This window comes from Myotis lucifugus, unplaced genomic scaffold, assembly GCF_000147115.1.
Source record: "Myotis lucifugus unplaced genomic scaffold, Myoluc2.0 scaffold_305, whole genome shotgun sequence".
Taxonomy (NCBI): Eukaryota; Metazoa; Chordata; class Mammalia; order Chiroptera; family Vespertilionidae; genus Myotis; species Myotis lucifugus.
In genome coordinates this window covers 130282-142675 of record NW_005871353.1, presented here as the reverse complement: position 1 = coordinate 142675, position 12394 = coordinate 130282, and the positions used below count along the sequence as shown (strand labels likewise).

At 38.5% G+C, this 12394-nt stretch overlaps 2 protein-coding genes across 5 annotated transcripts in view; one reads left to right on the top strand and one right to left on the bottom strand.

Annotated features, from left to right (window-relative positions):
* The window catches only part of KDM4C (lysine demethylase 4C), a 282134-nt gene that overhangs the window by 210542 nt on the left and 59198 nt on the right, over window positions 1-12394 (bottom strand). The gene's annotated exons all lie outside the window — the stretch shown is intronic.
* LOC111828230 (40S ribosomal protein S29-like) lies at window positions 620-889 on the top strand. The gene has a single exon (XM_023763879.1). It carries the CDS (start codon window positions 649-651, stop codon window positions 814-816), a length of 168 nt encoding a protein of 55 aa, XP_023619647.1. The 5' UTR covers window positions 620-648; the 3' UTR covers window positions 817-889.

Genomic DNA, 12394 nt, shown 5'->3' with positions numbered 1-12394 from the left:
TGACTTTCTGTTGAATACCCATTTCCCTCTGTGCCCTTCTATTTTCCCCAAGACTGTAGTTGCCTCATTCTTTGCCTTCCCAGTTCAGTTCAAGTCAAGACACTTGGTTTCACGGTTACAGCCTCCAGGAATGGCAGGCAAAGAAACACTTTCTCTTGATCCCTTGGGTTATCATGATAGCTTGTCTTGCTCTGTGAAAATGAGTACAAAGAAATCATCCTTTCAAAAGAGGCAGGTCCAGCCCTAGCTTGTTTGGCTCAGTGGATAGAGCATCAGCCCATGGACTGAGGAGTTCCAGGTTCAATTCTGGTCAAGGGCACCTACTGCAGTTGCAAGCTCAGGGGCTCCTATGGGAGGCAACCAATCAATGTGTCTCACATCAATGGCTCTCTCTCTCTCTCTCTCTCTCTCTCTCTCTCTCCCCCTCTCTTCCACTCTCTCTAAAAAAACAATGGAAAGCCCAGCCTGGTGTGGCTCAGTGATTGAGCATTGACCTATAAACCAGGAGGTTGTGGTTGGATTCCCGGTCAGGGCAGGAAGCAGCCGATGAATGATTCTCTCTCCCGCCACCCCCTTTCTCTCTGGCATTAATAAAAATATATTTTTTTAGCCTTTTTTTTTTAGCCTCATTGCTACAGAGTGAGCAAGATGGGTCACCAGCAACTCTACTGGAGCCATCCAAGGAAATTTGGCCAGGGTTCTCGTTCTTGCCATGTCTGCTCAAACCACCACGATCTGATCTGGAAGTACGGCCTCAACATGTGCCGCCAGTATTTCCGTCAGTACACGAAACACAAAAGGTTTAAGTTGGACTAAGTGAACTTCCATAAATGGGTAGTTCAAGACATCTACCTTATGACAGAATGCTATCTCTTTGTACATAAAATAATTTTTTTAAAAATCTTCAAATATAAAATATATTTTTTTAATAGAAAAAGATCAATGGAAAAATATCCTTGGGTGAGGATTAACAAAACAAAAAAAGAGGCAGGACCAGAGGACAGAGATGGCAGACACAATTAATAGACTATAGCTTCCTAAGAAAGATACATAGCTCCAAGAAAGGTTTCATGGAATACATACTAGTAGATATATTTTCTACAAGCTTTATCAAAGACTTTTTTTTGTTAATCCTCAACAAAGGATATTTTTTCCATTGATTTTTTAGAGAGAGTGAAAAGGGAGGAAGGGAGCTGGGGGAGGGGGAGAGAGAGAAACATTGATGTGAGAGAAACACATCGATTGGTTGCCTCCCACATGGACCCTAATCGGGTCAAGGGATCGAACTTGCAACCCAGGTGTATGCCCTTGACCAGGAATCAAACCCAAGACCAATGCTCCAACCACTGAATCGCACCGGTCAGGGAACAGAGAGCAGTCCAGCCAAGCTGAAACATAAAAGGATAAGAAGTGGGCTGAAAATGTAGGTTGAGAGCCTGGAAATAGCAACGACCTCCTTACCCAACTGCATGAACAAAGGAACCAGGAGAAAGATGACCTGTGACATTATGAAACAGACAGGACATACTCCCACCTGGAACCTCTGCACCTCCCACAAAAGATGACTCTCAATCCCACTTCCCTGCAGTTTCTAGCAGTATAAGTCTTAAGACAAACAGGACATCTGTAACTTGCTGCAGGAACAGAGTGGGAACTGGGAAGGCTATGCATGTTCCACAGTCATGCACAGAGGAAAGGAAGCCCAGGTGGGTAAACAAGTGGCATCTAAAAAGAAAGAGAAAGAGAGGCTCAATCCTAGGGCCATAAGCAAACACTGATTTCTGTGTAAAAAAACAACAAACAAACAAAACAAAAAAAACCTCCAATACAATGGAAAAGCACACAAACTGGGAATGATATTTGTGGAAAATAGAGCCGAAGTCCATATCCTTAATTCATAATGAAATATTTTAAAATACTAAAATATGAGTAGAAAAATATAGGCTATTATAATTGTTCAAATATCCTAGTGATTTAAAAAAACAGGATTAAACCTTTTTATTTAAAAAAGAATAATTCTTTTCATAACAATCTCAATGTTATCAGACATCATTTTCATGTTACTTATGTGAGTAGAAATACTGGAAACAATCTGACTTGTCTCCAAATACTATTTGACTCAATAATTAGCCTTCTAACATATGATCCCTTAAGGAAAAAAAAAGTTGGACAGTAATTTATGCATAAAGCTCTTTACTGTAGTGTAATTGATAATACTGAAATTTGTAAACAACCTTCATAACAATATATTAGTTAAATTGGGATTCATTCTTAGGATGAAATATTCAGCAATTTCAAATAATGTTTTTGAGGGCTGTGAAGTGGTAAAAGAAAATATTCAAAAATAGTAACATATAAGAATTAATGCTGAATCCTAAGCCCTAAAATGTTTAGTTTGAGTAAGCCTGACTATATGTTTGATAATATTCCAATTTTTAAAAAATAAGTATGACAGAAAGCCTGACTTAGGAAAGTGGGTCTAAGATCTCATCAAATAGGCTCTCTATGGTCCCACAGTATTTGGAATAACTAAAACACAAGACAAGGGCCTCACCCAAAAGCCTAATCACAGGCCACTGGACAGAGGGCAATTAATAGAAGTTGAATTAAACTAAAAGACAGTCAGAAAATTTGGTAAGCACTGATTAGTGGACCCTGGCCTCCTGCTTCAGAGATGAACTCACTGAAGACAAAGGTCCAGAACCACTAATCTACCCACTGAGGGGCAGACTTTACTAAGTGATTGAGGAAACAGAAAGGTGCGAGCGGGACACAAGACATCCACTGAAGACAATTTCTTCCATAGTGGTGTCTGTTTTCCTTTATCCTATGGAGTTTTCCATACATTTCCTTCAAAGTTTAATAATTATAAAGACCAAGAAAATACATGTGATTCAATCTGCTATCGTGTCAATTGGTTCCAGATAGTAAATGAGGAAGATAAATTGGGGAGGGGGGGGAGAGAAAGGGGGAGGCTCTCTTAAAATGAAATCAACACAAACTAATTATATCATTATATCAATCCAATAAAGCTAAACTCTACATACAACCATTGAAATTCTAGGCCTGTAAATTTCCCCACCTGGAAATGTTTCTTTGAAAACACAGTGAATTACATCATCCCAATTTCCTTGATAATTGCATCAGACCAGATTTGAAATATGGTCTTCAGATCTCCATTGCACAACTCAAAGAGTAGATACTCTGAAGTATGGATTTGAACCTCCAATTCTTTCTCTTCATTGTCACATAGGCTGCTCTGACTGGCAGGATCACCAATGTGAACACAAAGCAATGTGGCAACAGGAACTGAACAAGAATCTGTGCTCAGCACCAACATTTTAAACTCAGTACAGAATGGCTGAATCAGTCAGACTGCTTAAGCTCTGCCACAGACTCCTTCCATCTCAGTAACACCAGCACACATCTATATACTGATTAGGCGGGGGAAAGCACCACGAATTGATAAGGAGCCTACACAACAGAAACACCTTTTAAGATCTACTGCTGCAGCATAAACCTATGTACAAATCTGAGAACAAAAGTTTATATATTAAGAAGTCTTGGTCAGGCTTACTCAAACTAAACATTTTAGGGCTTAGGATTCAGCATTAATTCTGAAGGCCAGTTTACACAGCACAAAATTCAGAAAAACCTAACATTCTCTCTAATCAAATGTGAAATACTAAAGCATTAAATCACATTTTCTAAAAATTATGGCCATGTACTGAAATGGATGCAGTTTTAGAGACATAACCTAGACATTTCAGAATTTAAACGTTCAATATCAAGTCACTCACTAGACCACTTAGGGGAGAAATATGTAATAGAGAAGTCTCACATAGGAGCTAAGCAGGTTTGGAACACTTTCTCAGTAATCTTTTCCTTCATCTGCCCTTCATCCCCTGCAAAACAGCCTCCAACATGTGTCTTTACTGGCAGATTCATGCTGCATTTGTTCTTTAACTCTACTCTAGCATTCTCCCCAAAATAGAAAAATATGCATTTAACTTTTTAAATATAGATGGTATATTTTCTTTGGTTGTTTGATTTTAAGAATGACATAAAATTAAAAGGTATTTTAAACACCATCTGTTCCCTTACAACAATGGGCAATAATTTCCTGATTGTTTTACTTCATGTACGTGCTTTAAATCTAGAGTACCCTTTATGATTATTGCAGTTCGTATTTTATTATTTTATGTAGCCTTCCTTGCCTATGTGTATATTTAGAAACCAGGCTGAGTTTTATCTCCCCTTTGTGCCATTCCTATTTCAATTTCCCATTATCACAGAACTGTTGAGAAAGTCATTTCGTTACTTTTTCCTGTCATGTCTTTCAAATTCACTGGGATAATCCTTTATGAGGCCAGAGAAATGAAATTAGAACAAACTTATTAAAGTGTATTTGACCAATCCAATTCTTCAAATATGAGGGCGGAGCTCCAAATGCTGTCACTCAGTAAAACAGAGAACTATGATGGCATTAACTATCTTCCAGTATTAACTGTGGTAGAATAAGCTGAGATGGCAGGTGCAGGCAGGGCCCATCAATAAAGACAGAACTGGAAACGTGCAAGTGCACCAGGTCTACATAGCCATCTGCTTTGCATGAAGGGAATGAAAAGAGAGCAATAAACTAAGGCATTCATTTTCAAAGTCCTGATTTGTTAACAAGATCTGTGCAATGAACTCTTATGCACTGCTGTGATTCTATGATGCCCCTCAGAAAAAAATCCACTGCAAACCATCTGTCATACTCTATTGGGATAAGTGAGAAGATTTTTCTAATAAAACATCTATACTCTAAAAATGATTTACTTGCCATAAATACAAGATATGTTAAAAGAAATGAGGTTAAAAGGAAAGACATTGGAAAACAATGTGTTCAATACTGATCATCTTTGTGTTGATTTTTAAAAAAGATATAGGCATGTAGATATTTTTGAAGGGATATACAAGGAGTTGTCAACAGGTTTTACCTTTGAGGAAGGGATTGGAAGAGGTGTCATTAAATATTTTTCTGTACTCTAATTTTTTTAAATCATGGGCATATATTATTTATTTTATTTTTATACATTTGAACAACTGGTATTTGGGTAGTAATATAAAAAACCATAGTGATTTCATTTCAAATAATTTTCTGTAAAATTAAAAGTATTCTAGAACAATGATTCCCATATCATTTGGCATTTTAGTTATAATTCAATTTTTGCTGATAAAACCAGCACCATAACAATCACCTCTGTAAATGAACTTTTGTCTTTATTTCTGACTACTAGTACTTCCTAGGAGTGTTAAGAAATGGGTGAAAGGGCATGAAGATGTTGAGGAGTATTAATACATACTACCTACCTGCTTTTTAGGATGCTTATGTTGGCATCCTAAAACCAACAGAAGGGCAGAGTGCCCAGTCTACCAATTACATTCTCATGTTCAATGGACTTCCCTTTTATATTTACTAATACAATACAAAAAAGAAATTCTTCACTATTACTTTTAATAACACTGAAGTTTGAACAATTTTTCAATTGTATTTACCAGCAAAGAAACATGTTTTCATACACTTTAATAATCATCATAACAATCCAATTTTTAAAAAAAATTTAATACTTAAAATTAAAGAACAATACAAAATACACATTCCTGAGAACTGGGAATACTCTACCAAGAATCGGTGAAAATTATCAGTAGATCTTTTAAAATGTCCTTTATGAAAATTAAGAAGTTGCTGGAAACTACCTACTTTTTTCGAATAAAAACCTGGAGCATGTAAAAGCCATGTGTGGACTAGAGTCAAACTTAACAGGAATCTCTAACACCCATGATGATTTTCTTTCCAGGAATTTACAACACATGGTCTTTCAAACTCAACATGAAGGCCCAAGAGCTAGAATATGTTTTTTGAAGACAAAAGCAACAGCTCCTTCAAATTCCTCGCCTCAGCAATCTGGCACACAGAACCCCAGACACTGTTAGTTGATGTCATTTCTTTCCATGCTGCCCTCATTATGGTGGAAAGTAAAAGTGAATGGATGTGAGAAATCAGTAGAAATATATAAAGCAATCCATCTGTCCAGCCTGCTGTTAGCACGTATCCTGCAAATACTGTCCCCACGGCCACTGCTTCTCAGCACCTCAAGCCTGAACTCCGCTGGCTTCCCCAAGTTAATATCATGGAGTTCCTAGGTTTAGAAATGACCCACAATGAATCACTTTTTAAAATGCATTCAGTGCTACAGGATGGTGCTAAGGTGACTGCTCCAGCTACCGCCCCCACCCTCACTACAGCTGGTGGGGCACCAGTTAAAGCTCTCTCCCCAAGTATGGAAACTACAGCTCACAGAGGCAGGTGACACAAATACCCCACACAGAACCAGAATTCTAACATGGGATGTGTTGGGTTGGGTTTTTGTTTTTGTTTTTTGGGTGTTTTTTTTTTTAATCTGTACTCATATTAGCCATCAAAACACTTTTATTAACTTTGGGATACAAAAACATGGGCATAAAAAAACAACAACACTTTTATTTAGGAAGGAAGAACTCTGGACTTATAGCAATGACCATTGGTATTACTGACAGAGTTTTGGAAAATAAAACACTGGCATGCTTTCTCCGGGCTATGATTTTTAAACAGACCTTTTCATGTCTCTGGTCTGGTATCCAAAGCATGGACTTTGTTAGGTCTGCTCCTCTTATGATTGTAGGCTGCAGATTTCAGTGCTTCCTTGCCCTCATGAGATGCCCATCCCACTACTCTTCTAGGGCAAGCTGGCATTTTCCTCTATTTCTCCACCAATCCTACTCTTCCTTCTATTTCACTAGGATTGACCCACTGAACTGATCCATCATCACTGGAACAGGAAACATGATTTCCCTCATGCCAGACAGGCCAATCACTGAGCCAAGGTCAATTCCCCAAACTGGAATTCTGGAAGAAAAATGCAGGGAAAACACAATCCTAACCCACCACCTTTCTCCCCGTCGCCACCACAACTCTTCAAGGCTCTTTACATATTTAATTTCATTTATTTTTCATAACAACTATAAAGAAGCTACAATATCCATTTTACATATGGGAAAAGAGCAATTTAGACAGGTTAGTTAAGTAATTGCTCCAATGAATCAGAGTTTGGCTAACCCTTGAACTTGTATCCCTTTCAACACTACAAAATAATGTTTCCCTTACACACGAGGAAATGACGTCCATCAGGATTACATGCAGCCTGAGAGGAATTCAAGACAAAGAATATTGCTCTCCAAGAGTCTGCCATCTCCACCACCCCGAGTTGTCTCCCTTGAGTGCTCTGACAGCAATCTTACGGAGATCAGGGAACCTGAACAACTACTTGACTATATTTCTAACTAAGCATTGTGAAGGGAGAGGCAAAATATAATTAATTTTATAAAACTTTGAGATTACACATGGAACATAGGCAGGCTAAAATTTTTCTTCTATAATGGTTTCTAGCCTTTCCTAAAAGATTATAAAGTAACAGCAATAATAGTGAACTATATGTATATATGTGTACAATCCTCATCCCCTGCCCCCAAAATACTGATATAACTATAAAATAATTTCCAAATATTAAGATTTTATTTTCTTCACATTTTTAATAACATTGTAACTCTAGGTTGAAAATTCCCTTACTTATTTATTCATTAGTCATACTTAAGCATGATAAAAATCTAAGTATCAAACAATAACAGTAAGAGATGTAAAATAATAAAAGTTACACTCAGCACTATAAGCAACAAGGCATAAAAGTACCTCATCAATACAAATGAAAGACAAAAACAATGCCTGGCAGAATTAGCTGTAAGCATTAAATTTTGTAAATAGTGTTGCAAAGAATTAATCAGTGCTCTAAGCTATTGTGTTGGAAATCATCCCTTCAGAGTGTCCAAGTGTCCAGAAGACAATCTTGTTTTGCCTCCCTTGTGTTACAAAGAGGCAAAATATATTACTGGCCACAGTTTTCTGGGGATAAAAGTCTAGTAAATTAAAAATAATAGGCGCTCTAGCCGCTTTTGCTCAGTGGTTAGAGCATCGGCCCTCAGACTGAAGGATCCCGAGTTTGATTCCTGTCTCCAGTCAAGGGCACATAGTTATGGGAGAAAACCAATCAATGAGTCTCTCTCACATGGATGTTCCTCTGTCTCTCCCCTTCTACTCTCTCTAAAAATCAATGGAAAAATATCCTCAAGTGAGAAATAACAAAAAATAAATAAAAATAATAGGCATGCTAAAGGAGGAAGAGAACTAAGCATTGGGCTTCTCTATTACATCAGATTTATTTAGGGTCTCCCTAACTGGGGACACCTTTCTTCTTTGACTTGACTAACACTGATTCTTCTCATTGCAAAGGTGCAGACTGTTAAAACAATAAGGGAGATTAATCATGGGTTTCTTCACCCATTCTTTATTCCCTCTGATATTTAAATATCAAAACCTATTCCACTATTACCTCCATCATTTTCAGTCTTCTTCCTGAGAAGGGGCCCTGGCATTGGCACAAAGAGTGCTCAGTGGCCACAGCCCCTCTGGGGAAATTGCCAGACTACAGTTCTACCCAGCAGTTTCTGAAGGAGGAGTGCCCATACTTTCTGTCACCTTGCTCAGAGCAGAGGGAGGACAGATTGTGGATCCACACATTAAAGTCTAATTATAGCCACTGATCTCAGTGAAATCCCATTAAAACTTCCTTTTCATTCAGAGGTTATCTATACTAATAAAAGGGTAATATGCTAATTAGACCAGGTAGACCAGACATCTTCAGGATGTCCGACTTCCTTCTGGACAAAGCCACGGTGGCAAGGACCGAGGCAGAGGCAATGAAGGGTGATCAGGCCAGCAGGGGAGGGCAGTTAGGGGGCGATCAGGCAGGTCGGCAGGGGAGCAGTTAGGGAGCGACCAGGCCAGCAGGTAGAGTAGTTAGGGGGCGATCAGGCAGGCAGGCAGGCAGGCGAGCGGTTAGGAGCCAGCGGTCCAATATTGCAAGAGGGATGTCCATCAGTCGGACATCCCTCGAGGGGTCCCGGATTGGAGATGGTGCAGGCCAACCTGAGGGACAGCCCCCACCCCATGCATGAATTTCGTGCACCGGGCCTCTAGTATCAAATAATTAAGTAAGCAAAAAATTCTGCACTGAGGCTTCAAATTGGGCGTGTGCACATGTTGCTACTGTTCCATCAGCAGAGAACAAAAAGGGAACCAGTGACCTTGGCCGGCATGCCTTACCTGAGAAGTACTATTTCACACTTAGCTCTTCCATGGAGAATGAAAAACTACTGTGTAGCTGGGCCAGGGGTTCAGAGCCCACTTAAGGGAGTTTCCCAAGTCTCCTTTAACTAGCTTTTTCTTTAAATATATATCTCTTGAGAGAGATAATTGTTAAGAGCAAACAATTAGCAATTAGATCATAAAGTTTTCAAGTGAATTAAAATGCTAGCAAACGGAACCATGGCCAGCAACATGGGTGTCTTCATACGAATGCAGCCCCAGTGGCTACAAACTGCTCTTTATTACTGCCTTGCTGCCTCCTAAGCCACATCTGTACATTTTCAACCATGGCTTTGAATCAAATTAGGAACATGACCCCTATTTTTTTCTAATGTATTTTTATTAATTTCAGAGAGAGAGAGAGAGATAGAAACATCAATGATGAGAGATAACCACTGATTGGCTGCACACCCCCTTCTGGGAATACAGCCTGTCAATTGGGCATGTGCCCTGACTGGGAATCAAACCATGACCTCCTGGTTCATAGGTAGACCACTGACCCACATCAGCCAGGCTAGGATCACTATTTAAACATTATAGCCTCAGCAAGGAACCAGGGATTCTGGCTGTTATATAAACTCTGGGTGCCCAGAGCCCAAAAGATTCTCCCATCATTCCCTCCAGGGCTGGCCAACCTGCTTCCCTCAAACATCACCAGGTGTTCTTTCCACTGCCCCACAGAATTCTGGATCACCACTGGCTAGAACACACTCTCCAAATTTCTCCCCTCCTCTCCAAATCTAGGACAGAGCCTTTCATGTAAATTTTTACTATGTGTTTACTATTATAAACACTAGAAAAGGCAGAAAAAATAGTAAAAAAGAACCTAAAGCTTCAAAACTGCTGCAATAAAATTTGGTCCCTGGTAATCATAAAAACATACAGGGTGGGGCAAAAGTAAGTTTATGCTTCTGAATACGCAAAGCATGGAGTTTATTCTTAGATTATTATTTATTGAGTTTATTCTTATATTATTATGTATTATTTACTGTATTATTTTCCATATGAAAAACTGTAACTCTACTTTTGCCCCACCCTGTATGTCAAGGTAGGAGCATCCTCAGCTTTGTTTTGATTCTACACACACACATCTTTTTGTCCAGACTGAAGCTTCAGAATCCCCCTCACTCCACAAAATGATGGATGGAGTAGAGAACCTTTATGGGGGGTTTTCTCACTTAACCAAAGAGCAAGGTCAAAGCCTGAGAGGTAATGATGGTTGCTTTAGGGGCTGAAAAAGCATTCATATGTAGGTTTCACGACAGGTCAATAGACGACAAAATAAGTGTCCATTGGCTTTAACAAACCAAATGGAAACAAATGCCAGAAAGAACATGGAGCCACCTGGTGTCAACTTCAACTTACCTAGGACAGGATAATTTTGAATCTTCAGGAATCTTGAAAGTGATCCCACAAATTACATACTATTTAATCCAACTCATCCAGGAAGATGATTTCAGTAAATACAGGGCACTGGGACCCAACCATCTGCCTCCAAACCCAGCATCACCATCCTCATTTTGTGCATTACCCCAACTCCCCCAGTTCGAGATGGGGACTAGTAGAGCAAAGAAGGCATCCATCCAATTGTCTCTGAATCAGCACCATCAGTTACATGTATGAAGTGCCCTGGACAAGGCCTGGCACGTCGTGAACAATCAATGGCAAGTACTATTACTCTCAAACTATATGAACGTAAAATGGCTTAAAGACAAATTAATCTTTTTCAAGGACATGTAAGTTACTAAAAAAGCCAATTTACTTTCTTAAGGTAATAACATAAATGAAAGCCTCAAAAATATATTACCACGATTTCAGGTTAGCAACTAAATGCCAGTGTCACAAACCATATACCCACTTACATTTAAATCCTATAATCCAGCCAAATTTAAGTTAGCAATAAATGAAATGCCAATAGTTAGAAATAAATATATGCCAATCAATGAGCATTCTAGTCTACTACAGGAAGTCTCTGATTTTCTGAATACCACAACTCAACACTTAATCGGAGCAAAACAGGGACAAATGTGAATATTTTCTATCTAAATACAAAGTATATAAATACTAACTCCCTAGCTGGAGTACAGCTCCTAAGAACATGAGTTCTTATGCTTCCTTTTTTCTACGTAATATCGTCTATTCTTCCTTTGAAGCTCTGTAGAAAGGACACCACAGAGCACTCGATAGCACTGTTGTACAGTACCACCAGGGCCCAGGAAACAGAAACAAAGTAGAGGTAAAAAGAGAAAATGAAGAATATAAAATCTCCATGGCTCACAAAGTTTATATTATACATGTATTATCACACACTTAAATTAGAATGCCAAGAACTGGTAAATGAGCAATGTGCAAAATAGTCTATATTTTCTTTCCTTCACAAGCCACAAGAATAAAGAAATATCACTCTACTAGTGTTTTGTAATGTAAAGCATATTAAAGTATAACCTAGTGACTCACCATTAAAATGATTCCTGATGGTTTTAATAAATACTGCCCAAGATTAAAGGTTTTTTGGGAAGGATGCTACCTGATTTTTTAAAAAAAGAAGCAAATTTAATTTTACAGAAGGATTGAAATACAAAATAGAATGAGCCCATATCGTGGTTTTTGTATGCGAGACAATCTAATAGTTGAAATCCCTTCCAGATGAAAGGGAAATCAATTTCAAAATTCTATCATCTCTTTTTAAACTTGTTGAAACGTTTGAGGACTCGAATATCAGAATGCTTTAAAATTAGATTGTGAGATAACGCTCCTGGAGTGTAATTTTTCAACTTTTTGGCATATAATATTAATAGAGTATCACTTAAAGTAAAATTAATGCAAAATAGGAGAGAGAGCATGTTGGAGTCACCAACTATTACCTCTCCTTCCAAGAAGATAGCATTACTTATCATGCTGTAGATAAGTCTCTCACACGGCACACACTGTCATAAATACACTAACTTCTGATAGTATAGGCTAGACATGACTGTCCCCAAGACAATGATTCTTTTTTACTCAAGAAAATCGTACAGTAAATAACTTTTCTTCCCTTTGAGACAAGCACAGCGCTTGAGGCTGCTGCAACACAACAACAAAATATCTTCACAAATGTCTCCAAACAGTCAA